This window comes from Panthera leo, chromosome D4 (genome assembly GCF_018350215.1).
Source record: "Panthera leo isolate Ple1 chromosome D4, P.leo_Ple1_pat1.1, whole genome shotgun sequence".
Lineage (NCBI taxonomy): Eukaryota > Metazoa > Chordata > Mammalia > Carnivora > Felidae > Panthera > Panthera leo.
Window position 1 is genome coordinate 6,838,223 of NC_056691.1, and position 19,333 is coordinate 6,857,555.

The following is a 19,333-nucleotide window of genomic DNA, read 5'->3' on the forward strand; positions in this document are numbered from 1 at the left end:
GGGCAGGGAAAGCGACACAAACATGAAGCTCATGCTGCTTGCTGCGCTCCAGGTAGTAAAATTCTCTGTCTCTGACGCAAGACTCGCGGGACTTCTGCTGGCACCCACGGAACAGTAATAACCTAACTTATTAGCTCGCAAGTAGGGTAAAACTCCAGATTCTGACACTATTATACACAGAAGTTTAAATCAGGAGATCAATGTCGTTACATTATACATTTCAATGGAATAAAATGCCCTTCTTGAATTTTCTTAACAAGATAATAAAATCTACATCACACCTGAGATACAGAAAATATCCAATAAGTTTAATCGAGCCCTGCCCTCTGCAGACACTCATCCCCCCACATATACACGTGACGGACCGGAGAAGAGTGGTAGCTGCCTCCAAGATATCAGTCCGTTCACAAGACGAGGGACAAATTAGTTTCACATTATCGATTTTTGACACGTGCGTTCCACATAAAGAGCTTCCACCCATATGGTCTCATTTAATCCCTACCCAGAAACCGAGGCTCAAAGTGGTCAGTCCTCGCAGAAGAAACTGTAACGGACCCTGCAGGTCTGGAGAACAGCGCCACGACAGAAGCCGGGGATGCAGGCGGAGTGAGCCCTGCCGAGATGCAGGGGCGCGGTTGCTCCAGCAACACAGCTGTGTCCTGAAGGCACGTTCTTCCTCCCCGTGGGCTACGGGAGCTCTGGTCGTGACTGGGCTTCCTGAGGAGTGTCAATGCCACTGCAGAAACGGCTAGAAACCACATGACACAGAGAGGTCTTTTATTTAAATGTTCTGGCTTTGTTTTTAATGGAAAATGAAGAAATCCTTAAGGTAAGAGGCTCTCCTGTCCTGGATGAATTTGGACTTGGTCCCCTTGGGTGTCCGTGGCAAGCGTCTGCTTTGCTTGTAGGCGTTGGGGCCTCATCTTGTGACAGTATCACTTGAGGGTCTTGCTAAGGTTGGAGAAGCCAACGCCAACGCAGGTCAGCAGCACTTTATCCCCACCCTTGAGTTCTTCGCCACATGGCTTGGTTTCAATTTTAAACATAATCTGGAAAAAGCTCTTCAAATGCCGCAAAAACTCTATCCTGAAAAGGAGAAAAAAAAAAAAAAAAAGGAGGAAGGAGTGAAAAAGGAATTCGATTTTCAAAACAAATTCTCCTTCCCCCACATAGAACCCAAGCTCTTACTTTCACAGATCAAGAATATCTAAAATTAAGAACTGCTCATCAAAGCTCATTGAACAGTACTTCTTCACAGCCTGCCAGTTTCCAAAGTGGATTTAGACAGCCTATAGAGATGCACACGATACAAGATAAACACATTTTTAAAAGGTCCAAGGTGAGTACATGACACAGAAGTCATTCGGTCCCACGCAGTTGAGGGGACATAAACACAGCGTTAGTCTTGAGCAGCGCAGGCAGAGAAACATGTACTCCCGTGACTCGCAGCATCATGAGGTAAAACCAAGAAGATGCCAAAATAGAGCAAAGTCTTTCTCTTTGCTCCTCAACCGCAACAAAACCCTTCCATTCACTCCACACAGATTTACTGAGTGCCTACTATGTACCAGGCACTGTCCTTGGTGCTGAGGATGTTGCAGTCAACAAAAAATCCCTTCTGTCATGAAGTGTTCAATCTAGTGAGGGAGACAAGTTAAATATTCTTTAAAAGTACTATGGAAATTTAAATAAACAAGGAGGGGGTGGGGGGGAGAAACTTGGATATGACAAGATTTGTGTGTATATGGCAGGAGGCCAGGGAGGAGCTCACAGTAAACATGACAAGGAGTTTCACGGGGCGGTTTCCTGTCATCTCCTTTAAGACAGAATGATGGCTGCATCCCAACAGCACCTTGGGAACAGCAATTGCGCGGAAGGACCATGGGACAGGTAAGCGACTTCTACTGGTCTGCCCTAGCCGACTCAACATCTCCCCAAGCTGGCCCAACCAGAAGACTCACCTGGAGTGTTCACTGAACACACAAGTTCCTGAAGGTTTTACTCAACTAACAACTGGTAGGGAACAAGGGTCCAGTGGCAGAGCCTAGAAGCACAGGCCAACACAAAGACAGGCCCTCCCCACCCCTTACCAGGCCCCATCTCCCCAGGGCACAGGGGCCAGAAATCTATTGTTTACAAGTAACCCTAGTGATTCTTTTCAGGCAAGTTTGGGAATACTGGCTTAGTTTAAAAGAGATGGTCTGCATGTCTATAATGAAATATCCAGCAACCTTGTGTTGCCCCCCAAATGAACCATCCAAACTCCCTACCCTGGCCAGATGCTTCTAATGGGCCTGCTATGGAATCACCTAAAGAGCTTTCAAAAGACTGATTCTAGACATAAAGACCAATGCGAAAGAATTGAGAGTCAAGAAATAAACTCACATACTTATGGTGAGTTGATGTTCAAAAAGGGTGCCAAGATAATTCAATGGGGAAAGAATAATCTGTTCAACAAATGGTGCTGAATGACTCCACATACAGAATGATGAAGTTGGACCCTCTCTTGCCAGCATACATAAAAACTAACTCAAAATGGATTAAGAACAGCTAAAACTATGGAAGTCACAGAAGAAAACAGCAGTAAATCCTCATGATCTTGGGGTAGACATTGGTTTTTGTGTGTTGTTGTTGTTTATTTTTGAGAGAGAGAGAGACAGAGCATGAGTGGGGGAGGGGCAGAGACAGAGGGAGACACAGAATCCGAATCAAGCTCCAGGCTCTGAGCCTGACAGAGCCTGATGCGGGGCTCAGACTCACGAACTGTGAGATCATGACCTGAGCTCAAGTTGGACGCTTAACCGACTGAGCTACCCAGGCGCCCCAAGTTTCTTAAATACAACACCGAACACAGAGTGATAAAAGAAAAGAAAAAAAAAAGCCACACAAAATGAGACATCATCAAAATTAAAAACTTTTGGACATCAACAGACATTATGAAGAAAGTAAAAAGACAGCTCTCAGGATGGAAAAAAATATTTGCAAATCATATACCTGATAAGAGTCTGGTATCGAGATTATATAAAGAACTCTTACAACTCAGAAAACAAAAACAGAAAGACAAGAAATACAATTAAAGATAAGCAAAGGATGTGAATAGACATTTCTCCAAAGCCTTACAAATAGCTAATAGGCACGTGAAAAGATGGTCAACATCATTAGTCATGAGGGAAATGAAAACACCACTATGGGGTCCCACCTCACACCCTATAGAAGGGCCACAATCAAAAAGAGAGAGAACACAGGTGGGGGTGAGGATGTGAAGCAGTTAGAACCCCCGTTCGCTGCTGGCTGGAAGGGAACACGCTGTGTTCCCAGTCTGGCGGTTAAATCCTAAATAAGAAGCTACCACATGACCCAGTAACTCCCCTCTCAGGTACGTGCGCAGGAGGAATGCAGCATACGCCCACACAAAGGCCTGACACAAAGGTCTGCGACAAAATTGCTCAAAAACAGTCAAAAAGGCAGAAGCAACCCGAATGCCCATCAACTGCTGAGTGCCTACACAAAACGGCGGATTATTCGGCCTAGAAAAGGAAGGCGGCACTGACCCAGCCACAGCGCAAACTCTGAAATCCTGACACTAGGGAAGAAGCCGGACGCAGAAGACCACACGCTGCAGGAGCCCATGTATGTGAAGTGGCCACAAGAGGCCGACCCTGGAGGCAGAGAGCAGACCAGTGGTTGGCCAGGGCCTCGGGGCCCGGGCCGGGCATGGGGAGGGCCGGGGGCCACTGTGAACGGGCAGAGGGCTTCTACCTGCGGTGCCCAACATGTTCTAAACTTGTGGTTATGGTTACACGACTTTGTGAATATGCTAAAAACCACTGAACTGCACACCTTAAATGGGCTAACTGTGTGGCACGTGAATTATATCTCAACACCACTGATTAGAATACATATATACGGTATTTGTGAAGTTCAGAAGACATACTGAACCTGGCTCCCGCGCTCACACCGTGTAGACACAACTGAGCGCGGGGCACCTCCTGGGGTGCATTTTCCACCCCCTCCTGTCCCTCTGTCTTTCCACCTACACAGGAGAGAAAGGGCAAAAAGGAGAAATGGGGCTGGGACAATCCCTCACCCCGTCCGGCTGACGTGACCAGCATTTCAGGGACTAAGAGAAGAAAGAGTACCCCAGAAAGCAGTTCTGGTGCATGGGGTGCGCTCACAGGAAAGCCCCTCACTTCTCGGCTCTCTCTTCATCTCCATCTTTACAGCGACAGCCCAGGGGCACCTGGGTGGCTCAGTCGGTTGAGCGTCCGACTTCGGCTCAGGTCATGATCTCACGGTCTGTGAGTTCGAGCCCCGCGTCAGGCTCTATGCTGACAGTGCGGAGCCTGGAGCCTGCTTCGGATTCTGTGTCTCCCTGTCTCTCTCTCTGTTCCCCCCCACCCCGCCCCCCGCCCACTTGCTCTCTGCCTCGCTCTCAAAAATAAATAAACATTAAAAAATTAAAGGAATTAAAAAAATAAATAAAGCGACATCCCATCTGCCAACTCTCCGGCGAGGCTTCCCCAGCCGGCAACCTCTCTGAGATAGGACAGCATTCCCGGCCCTGCTCGTGGTGTCCGATTACTGCTCGTGCGCCATGGGCTCACAACTGCCCCGTCCCCTTTGGGTAAAGCACCTCCAGGGCAAAGACCTCGTCTACTGCTCACAGCCACTCCAGCTGCTGGGCACCGCTGGGTGAGGAGGCAGCAAAAGGAAGTCAGGAGCCAGGGCTAGTCCTGACAAGTGCCGTCCACACTCCCGGCAGGGAGGGGAAGTCGCTTCTTCCCCTGCTGGCTTCCCGGTCTTCTCACCAACTGAACATTTCAGTTTCTCGCTCTCTGTCCCAGCCTCACCACACCCCCGAGGCTGTCCCAGGAGAGAAAACAAACACATCAAACCCACGGATCAACAAGCTGCATCCGTGGGCAAAGCTTCCAGCTGGCAGCCAGGGGGAGGGCACAGCCACCTCACCCCGTCTGCGTTCTAAGGAGAAAACAGTCTGTTCTCTCGCGGCCTGAGCGCTAACGCAGCCCAGGCACGCTCCGCTCCCAGGGCCTCCCCGGCCGGCCGCACCGTGAATCAGTCGACTGTGCTGGAAAACCCAGACCCCCTGGGCAGCTGGCAGAATCCCCGAGGGGCCCCCGCGCGCTCCTGGGCTCCCGGGCTCCAGGAGAAGGATGCAGGCCTGCATATTTGCAGCTCCAGGGTATTTGCGGCCTTTGGACCTGGTGGGGTCCACGTTTTACAAGGTGTTCTGCCGGCCCGCCTGCCCGGCTGGGGAAGCCCGCCTGCGGGGCTGGGGGCAGCCTTCGGAATGTCCTCCCGCCTCCGGCCCGGTTCTCCAGAAGCCGAGACCCTAACCACAGGCGACGTTAAATCTTAACGGTCTCCTGAAGGGATGAAACAAGTCATTAACCAAGTCACATCCTCGCCGGCCGGCGCCCTTCTCCGCCGCCCGCACCCGGGCCCGAGAGGCCCCACTCCCGCCCTTCCCTCTCCCCCGGACGCCAACGGCGCACCGCGCGCGCTCGCCTGCTGGACACAGCACGCGGCCGCCGGCCAGCCGGGAGTGACGTGCGGCGCGCTCACGGCAGCCCTGTCCCTCAGCGGAGCGGCGACCACCTGCACTGCTCCGTGTACCTGCAGAGGTGGCTGGGATTCTTCCTGCACAACTCCCGCGCGAAGGTCCGAACCCCTGACTTAGACAACCGTACCTGCCGTGAGCTTCTCTGGTTGTTGTTCGGGAAAAAGTGACTTGTTTTTAGAAGAACAAAACCGAAAACGACAACCTCCTTTTCCACGAAAGCCTCCAGTCCGTCTGACAAGCAGGTTTCGGAGAATCCTGGAGCACACAGAGCAGCCTTCCTGTCTATTTGCCAAGTGGGGGCTGTTCCGCCACCATTGCTGGTCACCAGGTGGAGGCCAGTGGGCTCCCGCTCACCTGCCCCCCGAACCCCAAGTGCCCGGGACCTGCCAGGTGGCTCGCCCACCTCTGAAACACAGCCCCCGTTGCCTTCAGAAGCCTGACGGAGGCGATGAGAGGTCGCGGGACAGCGCTCTCTCGGGCCGCTCCACAGACACAACCCGGACAGACGGTCCCGCCTCCTGCTCCACCAAGGCACTTCGATATTAGGGTCGCCTGCTTCTCAGGCCTCGGGCGTTGCTCTGCAAGTGGAGGGGAAAGACGCGGGAACAGGAAGAGAACCTGCTCAATGGGGTCCCCAGAGTCATTACACAGCAGCTTTTAAAAAACACACTGGCGGTGCTTTTTGTGGCCAAACAGCGGCTTTCCCAAAGCCCGCTGGCCTCTGTTCCGAGAGTGAACGTGAGCTCTCGGCCGAACTCGGCCTTGGGACCCACATCTCTCCCAGCCTGGCTCCCTGCCTCCTGCTGCCTTCACAAACCGAATTTTGTTTCATCTGGAAAACTGACGATATCGCGTGCTTTTCCCGTACGCCAGCTCCGTGCCGGGGCTCTGACCGTGTGATAATAAGAGTGCCAGGGCCCTGCAGCACCGCAGGCACCCCCAAACGTGAGGTGCGGCGGCGCCCCGCCAGCTTCCAGACAGCAACTGAGCGACTGGACCCAAACAGCCGGGCGTCATTCGCAGGCTGTGCGCCAGACCACACATGGGACGGGAGCCCCCCATCCCCATCAGTCAGTGACAAAAGGGCCACCAGGCTCTCGCTCCCCAGCTCTTCACAAGCAGTGGAAAGAGGTCATTTATTCAAGTTAGAAAAAAACAAAGTGGCATGATTTATTTTAGACTTCGAACTAAAGATAGAAGGAGATCGTTTTACGGCAGAATTTGAAACGAGGACTCTGAAAAGACGTGGCGTGGCACCCTGCCCCAGGCAGCAAAGTGCGTGGAGCCCAGCAACGTGGATGCAATCCCAGCTCTTACACAAGAGCTCAGTGCGTCAGGGACGCAGGGACTCTGGACGAGACTGTCTCGGTCAGAACCCCACGGCTGACCCATGTGCCTCCGGGCACGTGGCTCCACCTCTCTGTGCCCCAACCCCCCACCTGTAAGATGGACAGCGAAGGGTACCTACCTGCTTTTATCACCCCCCCCCCCATAGGGTCATCATGAAAACTAAGTGAATTCATATTCTGAAAGCACTTCAAACAACATCTGGACAACAGTAAATACTGTAAGTGCTTGTTGAAGAAACCGACCTACACAATTCTCGGGAATAGTACGTAAGACGGGAATGGTTTGTTTAGTAAAACAACTGCAGGAAGTTGCTCATAACGGACACAGATTTAGAGTCGCTGAACAGACAATTTACGGTGACTTCAGGCCTGAGAATACCCAACGCAAGTTTACTAGGCCTCCAGGTGTCCAAAGTGACCTTAGCGGGACACTGGACTTCCCAGACAGAGGGGATGTGGAGGCAGGAACCTCGCTGTTCAGCACAGACTGAGCTCTGTCAGGCACACCGCACGGCTGGGAGGACTAGGTACCCGACCTCATTAAAGTCTCATACCACCTCCACAAACCCAGGGCCGCAGGACCGCTCAGCCACCTTCACTACCGAGGACACAGACGCGCAGACCCGCTCAGTGCCTTGTCCACGGTCTCCCGTGCTCCAGGGCAGAGCCAGAACTGAAACGCACACAGGGGGGGCTCTGATGCCTGCGCACCGGCAGGACGCAGAACGCTCTGGTAACCGCAGCCCCCGATCGTGAACAATTCCCAAAAGCGCCAATTAAGATGCTCATTAGTATTTCCCTTGCTGTTAAACCTGCTTCACATGAAGTGTAAATCCTCCCCTAAACTGTAAAGTTAAGCGTTTTGAGGGAAAGGCAGAACCACCACCGCCAACTGTAACTATCTAAAACTCAACGAAGTCAACAGAAATAGAGCATACACGTACCGGCATGCCATCCAACACTATTTTATTCTACGGGGAAAAAAAATCTCTCTGGCCTTCCTGAAGAATTTCACACATACAGACTTACTTTCTCAAGTAACACAGGAAGCCAACGGCAATCTCCTGAAGTAAGACAGAGGGAAGAGGAAAAGAAGAACACAGAGACCCTTATTTTCCAGAAAGGATTTGAAAGCAAGAAAAAACATCCTCCTTACTCCCAGTGCTCTGTCAACAGACATTTGAAAAGCTATCTATAAAAATCAAAATGTGCAAAGGGCCAGAATACATTTCTTTAAACCAAAGAGGGTCTTGCTTCTGGTTTTCATTAGAAATCTGAGGTTTCAGAAAACGGACTTTTAGGACTTTAACTGCGCATAAAACTAAGTGCAACAGTTTGACCTCAAAAGCTCCTGAACTGGATTAGGATAAACTGCTCCTCCCAAGTGTGGCTGTCCTCATTGCGGATTCCATCCCTTTCCACCCTTCGCCGTATACAAGTACGATGTTAGCTTCGCCTGCTGCGTCCCTGAAGGACATATATTTCTTCCCACCTTTGCCCCTTTGTCACTTTGGACCACCAGAGCCTTCCACGAGGATAAAGGATCCCAAACAGGGGCGCCCGGGTGGCTCAGTCGAGTGAGCGTCCGACTTCGGCTCAGGTCATGATCTTGCGGTTTGTGAGTTCGAGCCCCACGTCGAGCTTGCTGCTGTCAGCCTATAGGCACAGAGCCCGCTTCGGATCCTCTGTTCCCGTCTCTCTATCCCTCCCCCACTTGTGCTCTCCCAAAAACAAATAAATAAAATTAAGGAAAAAAAAAAAAAAAGGATCCTAAACAGATCCTTTCAAAAATACAGCTTTCAAAAACAAACCTCCTTACCCCCACCCTAATGCTAGCTTACCAGAAAGTACCAAAAAGAAGGTAGGCAGTCCTTTCCCACCCATGGCAGCCCCTCTTACATGAAGCCCTGGGAGGCAGGTAACCCAGAGGACAAATGTCCTGTAAGTCCGAGCCCCAAGTCTTAAAACACATAATTTTACAATCTGTCCTATTCCTCTGAAGCTCCATTCAGAGCAGACCGCTTTGTTTTCCCAGGAGACGGTATAATTTTAGGCAAGGTTTCTGGAAGACAGGACACCGCAATTAATGTTTGGTGAAAAGTGAGTCAAGGAGGACACAGGAACTTTTAAAAATGTCAGTCACATCTTGGCCATCTCCACAGGGGCTGCTGACTTGAAAAGATTATAAAGGCCCTGTAGCCAAACTGAAGAAAAAAAAAAATCTCCAAAAGAAAAAAACCGTCAAGGAAAAATAAAAACATACATTCTGTTTTTCACGCCACGTTCTGCCAAACCCCATGGCCCACGACCACATGCATTTGAAGACAGGGCCTGGTGCTGTGTGAGCAGGAGGCCTTCTGCTGCCCTGAGGCGGACAGACGTGGGCAAAGCAGCAGCAGTGAGAACGGATGCCTGGCTGAAGGGGCCATGGCGGCCGCAGACTGTCAGCAGCTTCCAGGAAACTCTCTCCGGGAAGCAAATCTCTGCACTCGGGAGTGCTGTGCTCCTAGCCCTGACCTCCTCCTCTCCGAATGCCTGAATTACCAAGTCTATCTCAGCAATGCTGACCCCCGGTGTGAGTGTGCCATTTACTCAATTTCGGGTCCCATGTCCTGTGAGATACTTTAGATGAGTTATTGGGAGACCGTGTGGTCCTCACCGGCTTCCTGCTTACCAGTCTTCCCCCACTGTTAACAGAATGGACTCTCTCTCTTCCACCTCCCTGTTCAAAACAACCTCCCCCCATTAATCAAAAAAAAAAAAAAAAAAAAAGAAGAAGCCTCCTTAAGAATGTCTTTTGAGCTCTTTGTCTCCAGGCCCCTGGAGCCATGGCGGAGAACGCAGCACCCCATGGCTGTGCTCGCCCCCTCTCTCAATGTGATGGCACCATCATTCTTCAGTTATCACAGTACTGTACCTTTCAGACATACAGCATCGGTACCATGATAACCGAAAAAGGACAGTTCAGTCTCATATCTACCTGAAAACTTCCTCCCATGAGGCCCAGCCGGCCCTGCTCCCCACTCACAGATGAGTACGAATGATCTCGAGTGGATAAGTACACACTCGCAGACATCAGCGCTCCAACAGGCTGTTACGGCAACCTCAAGTACTATCAGTGGGAAATGCTTCTCCCCCTGTGCCGTGTATCACTGAAGTCTTCTGAGAGCTGCTCTTTTTGGAGAGTGCTTGCTTTAATGCCTTAGCCGTCAACTCTGGAGGACACCCACAACCTCAAACTCACCTAACTTCCCGCTAGTCCAGCAGCATGCCTACGAACTCTGTCTCTTCCTCCGGCTTTCCAGCCTGCTCACACCCTATCATCTTGGACAAAAAGACAGTCCTTTTTGCCACAGCTAAGGAAAAGAGGGATTTAAAGAACAACAAAATCCAAGCTATTAACAGAACCAGTTTACCTTTAAAATGGAAACAAAGTCTAAAGCACAGACAAAAGAACTGTCTGGTATTTCTCACGTAACTCTCATATCATGGGAATGACACACGGGAATGATGAAGCTACAAGAAAGGATGTGAAGCAAAATCCTCGTTAAATACCGGGTTTAGGGTGACAACCTCCGGTTCATGTAAGCAACGGTACGAGCAAGCGTTCACGGCGACAAGCTACACGCAGTACGACACCCGGGTGGTTTTGTGCAGCTGCAAGATCGAACTGGATGGCACGGCGCGAGGTGGAAGAAAAACGACTCACGTGTAGGGAGACAGCGGTCCTAGCAGGACTTTGGAGACATCCTGCTGTCCAAGGGTCATGAGCAACAGACCCAGGCTCTGGTTGGTCGAGTCAACACATCCACCCTGTAAACACAAACACTTTCGAGATTAATCGTTCTACCAACCGGAAAATGGAAAACCAACAAAACAGAGAGAAGGAAACAAACCACAGACACCCAGAATATCTGAAGCACAGACGAGCAGGCAACAAAGTTCAAGCAATAATGAAACACAATACCGGTCTTGTAAGAGCGATCCTATACCAACTAACTTCAAGGGGGTAAACAGTTAATAAAAACAACTGCAGGGGCACCTGGGTGGCTCAGCGGGTTGAGCATCCTTCGGCTCAGGTCATGATCTTACTGTTTATGAGTCTGAGCCCCACGACAGGCTCTGTGCTACAGCTCAGAGCCTGGAGCCTGCTTTGGATTCTGTGTCTCCTTCTCTGCCCCTTCTCGTGCTTGCACTGTCTCTCTCTCTCTCTCTCTCTCTCAAAAATAAATAAACGTTAAAAATTTTTAAAAATTTAAAAAAAAGAACTGCAATCGCGGAGACTATGAGAACGAATAGACACTCAAGTCTACTGAGGCGCATCTAGTGAAAAACGCCACTTTGCCTTTGGAACTAAAGCCGCGGCAGGACATACGGGCAAAAACGTGCACTCGGTTCCATAGCTGAATACCCAGGGCTAAATGAAGGTTGCTTCTATTGATCTGATCTGTCACGGAGCACCACAGTTAAGGTGACGTGAATGGAACATCACCTTCCACGGGCACCACCTGTGCACACACTCTGCCACACTCAGAAACGGCCGGCCACGCTCCAGGGGCCTCCACCTCTCCCTGTGCACGCCTTAAACCTGGGCAACGACTATGATCACCCCCTCAGTTCTTACTGAGGGTGCGTTCTTCCCCTCCCCCCAACTCCTCCTTCCTTTTCTTCCGTATCAGAACGCAGACCAAAACTCTCTCCTGAGATGCAATTGCTTTGGTTGCCCTTCTTCTTTCGCTCTTGAATTTGTCCACCTCTGCCACCATTTTGCTTCAGCAGAGGCTTGCATGACAGCTGTTGACATCTGTGCCCTTAAATTTGTCTTGATCTCTCATCATTCCTCCTGGGGTAATTTGATTTCGAACCATTCAAACTTAACACTGTCCACAATGAAAGCAGGATGACCCTGGATCTCTATGTATTTGGCACACGTCACAGTAAGAAACCCGGTTTCTAACACAGTGCATCCCTGTCCACGGCGAGGCTCTCTCGGACTGTGCACCCACTGTTTATGTGGGTACGCCTCTGTCCTCTGTTAGTGGGGGCAGGGTAGCGGATAAGTCAGTTTTCAGGCACAGACACTCATTCTCTGTGTCACACTCTGTGACAACAGTCAGAAAATAAAGGGGTTTCTGCTACAGCTGGCCTTTATGAAAATCCACTGCTCTTCGCAAACCACTGGAGATAGTAAAGGACAATATTCACCTCGTTTAGCAAATTTTAAGAAGTTACTGCGTACGTATTTCCATCTACAAAGGAAAACCTGACCCACACGGAGAACAGGAGGCCCAAGGAAACTAACTCTGTTTGACAGAACTTGCTCCCTCTCACAACTGTCTAAAGTTAAACTGTTCTCTTCAGTCTCTCCTTCTTATCACTGTGTTGCTATTCTACCATGCTTACGGACTTCTAGTACGTGCTGGACCGATATTTTAGTGCGATAAATATGTCAGGGTCTGTGCACAGGATACCACGGAGGGAGTGACGGGACTACCCCCGAGGCACGGGGTGTAGAACCTGTACTGAGTGGCTCTGGTCTTGTGGCAAAGATGATACAGGGGCAGGAATGGGGACAATTCAAGTGGAGCCAGTGCTATGCAGCAGAGGGGGTGTGGCCACTGGGGCTGCCAACGCGGGCAGGAGAGGGCTGTCACCCAGCTGGCAGCAGAGGGAGGCTCTGGGGAGGGGGACGGGAGCTGGCCCTGGAGGGGACAGCAGGAGGACGGGGGAAACTGGACCCAGGGCCAGCAAGGAGCAGCCAGGAGGCCAGCGAAGTGGCTGCCTGCTGTCTGCAGAGGAGAAGGAGAGACCATGGGAAGAAGAGGACGTACACAGACTGGCTTTTCTAACCAGGTTGAGGGTTTTGACTTTATCTTGGGAAAGTGAGAAGATGGAGAAGGTCTCTGAGCACAGGGGGGAATCGATCAGATCAGTATCTCAGGGGGAGACCTGGTCTACAGAAGATACTAGAGAGGCAGGCGGACGCGAGGAGGGCAGCAGGTGGTGGCAACGAAAGGCAGATGAGAAACGCAGCCCCAGAGAGCCTGCAGCGTAATCAAGGGGGCCTGGGAACAGAGGAGACATAAATGAAACGAGGGATTAGACCAGAGGGTTAAAACGCTGGTAAAAAATAAGCGGGAACCCTCCAAGGGATGGATTTTTTTTTTAGGTTTATTTACTTATTTTGAGAAAGACAGAGACTGTGTGTGTACAGGGGAGGGGCAGAGAGAGGGAGAGCGAATCCCAAGTAGGCTCCACGCTGTCTGCACAGGAATGCTGGGCCTGACACAGGGCTCGATCTCACGAACCATGGGATCGTGACCTGAGCTGATATCGAGAAAAAGAAGTTGGACGCTTAACCGAGCCACCCAGGTGTCCCCAAGGGATGGATTTTATGACTCATTTAAACCATATCATATCACACACCTATGAAAAATTATTCAGGAAAGCATAAAGCGTTTTCATCCTTTTGACAATTAAGGATCACAGACACACACACAGTTTTCTCAATGATTAAAAACAAAGGCAAAAAACCTGGTCCAGGCATAAGGCGATGGTATAAAACAGAACTTAACTGGAGCGTAAAGAAAAAATAAAATAAAATAACCTAATCCAGACTGCACGTTTCCTCTCGGGTGGACTGACGATGGGCTGTGCTCTCACCCAGAGGCTTACAATCTGCTCTTTACAGGGATGTAACATACACTCCAGCTGTGCTCGTGGGCCCCCACTGGGCTATTCTGTAACGTGATGCTTCTGATGCCCCCAGGTCAGCTAGAAAGAGACAGCAGCGTCCCCACGGTCACAGAGAGCGCCTGCCAGTCACCACAGGATGCAGTCTTCCCTCATAAATGCCGAGATGACAATCTTCCTGAACTAAGTAACAGGCAGAGCGAGCTCTCGATCGTTCACTCCCAGCTTCCGGTTACCACCCATCTTTCAAAAATCACTGAATGTAGCACCAAACGTTGGGCTGGTTTAGCATCAAAAAAGCGGAGGCCAGACGATCGAGGCACTCCGACGCAGACAGGTACAGTCTGTCCTCCATTTTAATCAGATGGACGTTAAATAGAGCCATTTCAGACCTGGAAATTTTAATCAACTCTGAAGAAACAGTTCATTCTTACTTGTTCCACCCTGGGACCGGTAACATATTTTCAAGAATGCTGACTTGGATCAGGGGAGTAGACGGCGTTAATAAGCTGTTTTCCTTAGTGAGGCCTGTACAGGGATCAATACCCATGGCCCAAGCATCACCCTACCTCAGAGGTTAATCAGCTACAGTGGAAAAAGGAAAAAGGAAAGAAAAAAAAAAAAAAATCACCACTCTACCCGCCTTACTGGTCTTATTTCTTCACTGGGCTCCCATGTGAGTTTTGCTGCTTTAAACACGGCAAAGCTTCCCCGGGAGACTCCAGAAAAGTACCACAGAGATGTCTAGTGTCCGAGAATAAATACACAGACAAATACAGAGACGAAAGGCCCTTCAGCTAGAGAAGAAAGACAGGTTACAAATGCTACACGCCATCTGGTAGCGCATCACCCAGAGTATGGTTCCCACTTGTGCTCAGTTCTGAAACGTGGGCCCTCGCATCCACAGCAGGGCAGTGACTGTCCCTCAGAGCCTGGATTCTACACGTCAGAGGGAAAGCCTGGGCTTCCTGACATGGAACCAAGACAAAAGGTAGTGCAGGGTAACAAACCCTGGAGCCAGATTTGGGACTCCCCACTAAATAAAGCGTGTAAGGTCACGAAGAATGTATTTTCAGGTGGCTTCATCTTATTTTCTCCTGCCATCATTTTTCCTTCCTTCCTAGTTTCTTCCTTGCTTCTCTGAGGTCACCTCAACTATCTTAGGGAACAGCGTGTGAGCACATACAGCGTGTGTGCCGCTTGTCTGGACGGGCAGAGAAAGCACCGTGGCGACAGAGAGGGCAGGCCATGTCCCACTCCCGCCGTCCCGTGCGCGGACCCTTCCAAGCCCCGACCACGCTTGGACGCAGGACTGCCTTCCCAAGACATTCTTCTGTGCTTGAGAGCACGCTGCACAATGCGGCCTGTTGATATTATTTTCTATCTGAACTGTCACATACAAATCCAGATTTCCAGTTTCTCTTGAGAAATCTGAGAAGAGCGCACCCCCATTCCCCTACGGCCAGACTGGGGGAGCCGGGAGAAGGCACCTGTGTGGTCAAGGCAGTGTCTGCTCTTCACCTGGCCAGTCACCACCAAACGTGCTTCATTTTTACCTTCCCTCTCTTGTTCCAGTTCTTTCCTCTCCCCATTAAACTTACCTGCTCTGTATCCCAAACCAGAGGGGCTGGATCTCTGCTCACTGACTAGCTTACCTCATCTATTAAACTAGTTAATGCTAAATTGCTGAATGCACAGGAAGAAGTTAATTCCTTGGCTCAAGCCCTCGGAGGAGAAGAAAGTTGCTAAGGAGTAAGAATGAGAGACAGCGAACCGCTCCCTGATGGCACCGCTCCCAGACCTGCAGAGGCCGAGACGTACCCTATAGATCTCTTCGAGCAGCAGCTTGGCGCAGTTCTGGCCGAGGTCCTCCGGAAGCACGGCAGCCCCCTGGCCCTGGGGGTTGGAGGCCAGCTCGGCACTGAGGAATGCGCCGGTGGTGGTTTCCGCAACCAGTGACAACCCGAAACCCGGAGACCTGGAGATTCAAAGGCATGGACGTGAGTACGGCTGATAAAGTGGGGGGTGCACATCCACCCGCAAAAGGAAAGAGAACACAAACATCTTTCTGATGGCCTTCTGTCTGGCCACACCAAGCCTTGCCAGCACTCCCACCACCTTACACTAGAAATACAAATGACTTAGCGAGAGCATGCAGGGCAGAACCAAAGGAGGCCCGAGTCTGCACTGCTTCTCCTACCGGCCCTACCTTCCCCCTCTTTCCCCCAACGCCTACCCTGTGAGAGACCCCACTGTGAGAGTTTGTCACCATCGACGTATAAAGCAGCGTTAACAAGGGCTACCAGATATCAAGCACCTACTGATGGCCAATTTCTGAGCTAGGGGTCTGACACTATAAGTCTGCAAGGTAAGTATTATCATCCATGTAACAGGAGAGAAACAAAGCAACCTGCACCAAGTCCACACTGCCAGCAAGTGACCGAGACGCGTTTCGAAGGCAGGTCTTCCAGACTTCAAAGCCTACGAGAGTTCTCTACCACAGTACTGGGCCCTCAACCAATCCAGAAGGAAGGAGCAGCCTGGAGGCCACCTGAAACATCAGGCTGTTCATCCCCCGTGATGAGGAAGTACCACAAGAGCCAGAAGAGGCCCAGGGATGGCACACCTCGGATGAAGGAACATCCCCACCTCAGAATTCATTTGAGATAACCAGCTAGCACCGCGTCCTCTTCCGCTGTGTTTCTACTACCAACAGCCAGAAGCTAACGCCTTTCTTGTCCAGAATCACTGCTGACTCATTTGTTCACGCACCCCAACAAACGTGGCGGAACGCTTCTGTGGCCAGGACGTGGGGCACCACGTACACGAGTGTTCCTGCTCCTAGAGAGCTCAGCGACAACCAGTCTGACACAAAACAAAATCGGTCCACAAACAATAAAAACAAGTCTCTCTCCCCTAAAAGTTCCAAATTTAACATTTCACAGATGTCTACTTTGCCTGGTGCCTTTTAAATGTGTATGTCCCAGATGTACACTCCACATGCAATCATGGCACCCACGTGCCTCCTTTAACCCAATTCAACACACGTGTTCCTGAAGCACTTTCTACGTGTCCAGCACAAGACTAGCCAAGATACCTGCTTCAGAAAAACTGTGCATAAAATCATAAAATTAATAGTGTTTCAAACGCACTAAGTGAGCTCACTGTATGAGAGAACTATATTGGTCAGTCCTAAATTTCTTAAAAGAAAATGGTGTCTACACAGCCAAGGGCTACTAACTAACACCTTTGAGGACAAAGGTTCTGGGCGCTCCGACTCGTGCTCTACAGTGGACACCGCGCCACCCAGCCATCACGCCACGGGACAAGCTGAAGTGGCCTTCGAGTCACCTGACCAGGAGGAAAGCGTGGCACCAGCTCCCTGAGCGGTACAGGCGGAGCCACGAGAGCTTGCAGAGTGGAAAACAGAGGGACGCAGAACCAGAAGATATGCTGCCATCCCTGCTTCAACCCACTCACCTGCAGTTCCCAAGAATTCTGGACTCTTCCATCTCTGAAATTTTTGAAGTGTGTGTAGTTGTTGTTCCAATAAACTTCATGTTTAATCGAAACTGCTCCATTTAACGCTGTATTTGTTGTAGGAAAAACAAAGGACTCGAGAGCCTATGAAGCTCCGTGTGCATTCCTCCAGTATCTCCCCTCCAACCTGGGGTGTGTGTGTCCTCGGGCCTGTTATGCTGACAGAGCAGCTGGTCACCAGGCGACCTCACTGAACATCCGCATCAGTACAGTTTGCAAGTGACAGCCTCCAAAACTTCCCAGTTGGTAAAGGACCAGATTTTTTTAAGGTCCTGACTGCGAGGATCAAAATGGGCCAACGGGCAAATGCGTACGCTGGTCAACGAGCTGACTCAGACCACCCGGAACCTCTGGTCCCCGGGCTTCCGGGCCTCAGCACCCGCTCTCTCAGCCTTAGAGTCAGCAGCAAACCTCACTACAGGGATCCCCCGCGGAACTCGAAGAGGAGAATACCCCCCTGTGGCTTTACACTTCCATTACAGACAAGGAAGGTCACCATGAGTCCTCTGCAGCTTGAGATGTAGAAAACAAACACTCACCTGATGTTATGCATTGCTCTTACACGTAATTTTTTTAAGTGGGGCTTGGAGTTGATGACCCACGAATCTCCATCACGCCCACATCTTGATCCCCGTGTGAGCTTCCTACTCACCCTCAGCAAGGACAGGACTGAACTGCACACGGGGGTCAGCTGAGTCGATGGCATTACAAACAGCTGCACCACAGCCGGGGGCAGCATGGCCTCAAGCCCGCTCTGCTCTATTCTCAGCCACCCTTTGGTGGAGCCAGAGGCCAGACCCCTCAGACAGCTGCTGCTGCACTGATCCTCCCCCACCGCTCTGTGATCCCCCTCCCCGGAGAATGGCCAAGAAGGGAAGAGAAAGGGAACCTTTTCTGCAGCACCTACTACGTGCCAGCCATTGCATTAGTGGCTTACGCGGGTGATCGCTCCATCTTTACGGTGACCTAACGGTGCCGGCACCATGACTCCCACCATACGAGTGAGGAAGACACCGGTGGTTTCAGAGCAGTGCCCCAAAGGGGTCCAGGACCATCACTGACATTCCCAACTACCAAAGGAAGGGCCAGCTGTGCACACAAATCCTTTCCCAACTACAGCCTCCAACGTCTTCACCTCTGCAGCACTGAACCACGAGCCACTGCCACGTGGCTGAAATCGCCTTCGTCACTCCCATGGGCCTTATCAAGGTCAGAAACGCCACATCACCCTCACCCCTCCTTTGCGCTCTCCTTCTTCGGCCGAAGTCAAAACAAAGCTCAGATCCAAGGGCCGCGGACAAGGGTGGGTGTGTGCTACTTCCTGCTCAGAGAAACACCGAGGTCTGAACTCACAAGTCAATCCCTGATGTTCTTATTTTTAGGAGACACAGCCTACAAGCTGCAGACTCCCCAGCGTTAGTGATCCTGTCGTTCACATTGAAATGATTCAGCAAAAACAAGAACACAGAAAACCCACACACAAGTAAAGCCGATTTGGCAAAACAGTCACTGTTAACTAGAAGTAGAAGGAATACACAGGTGTTCACTGTGCTAGCCTTTCAACTTCTCTGTGTATTTAACATTTCCATAATAAAAAAATTAGTTCTTAATTGCTTGCCTAACTTACTGGTTTCTAAATATACAACCAAAAGCCTAAAACAAGTATTTTCATTACACAGATCATCATTAACTTTTTATTTTCTAAAGTGAGGTTTTCTACAAAGGTTTAATTAAACCCAATTCCAATCTGCAATAACAACCCTCTCTGGCTCTAAGAGTGTTGTTCCACTCGATGGAGAGGGAAGCCAACTGGCTGGGACCAGTGGCAGAGGACATTTTCCCCTAAACTGTTATTTACTCAGGGTGGCAGAACTTGTTTACTTTATAAACTTTTTTTTTTTTTTTTTAAGAGTGAGAGAGAGCTCGAGAGAGAGAGCGCACAAGTCAGGAGAGGGGGAGACAGAGAGGGGGGAGAGAGAGAATCCCGAGCAGCCTCCACACTGTCGGCAAGAAGCCCAACTTGGCACTCGATCCCACGACCCCAGGATCATGATCTGAGCCAAAATCAACAGTCGGACGCTCAGCCACCTGGGCCACCCAGGTGCCCCGAACTTGTTTCGTTTAATTTTTTGTGGGAACAGATGTGATTTAAAGCTGGAAGCACCTG

At 50.6% G+C, this 19,333-nt stretch overlaps 1 protein-coding gene across 4 annotated transcripts in view; it reads right to left on the reverse strand.

The window, feature by feature from the left end:
* Nucleotides 1-287: 287 nt before the first annotated feature.
* Nucleotides 288-19,333, reverse strand: part of RCL1 (RNA terminal phosphate cyclase like 1) — a 57,030-nt gene continuing 37,984 nt past the window's right edge. For 3 of the 4 annotated variants that reach the window (XM_042911914.1, XM_042911913.1, XM_042911916.1), the window contains 3 exons: nt 15,448-15,604; nt 10,643-10,746; nt 288-1,086 (listed from right to left, as the gene is read on the reverse strand). In XM_042911914.1, the coding sequence (XP_042767848.1) occupies nt 936-1,086; nt 10,643-10,746; nt 15,448-15,604 (412 nt within the window). In that variant the 3' untranslated portion in view covers nt 288-935. The remainder of the gene's footprint in view (nt 1,087-10,642; nt 10,747-15,447; nt 15,605-19,333) is intronic. The other variant, XM_042911915.1, reaches the window with a different exon arrangement.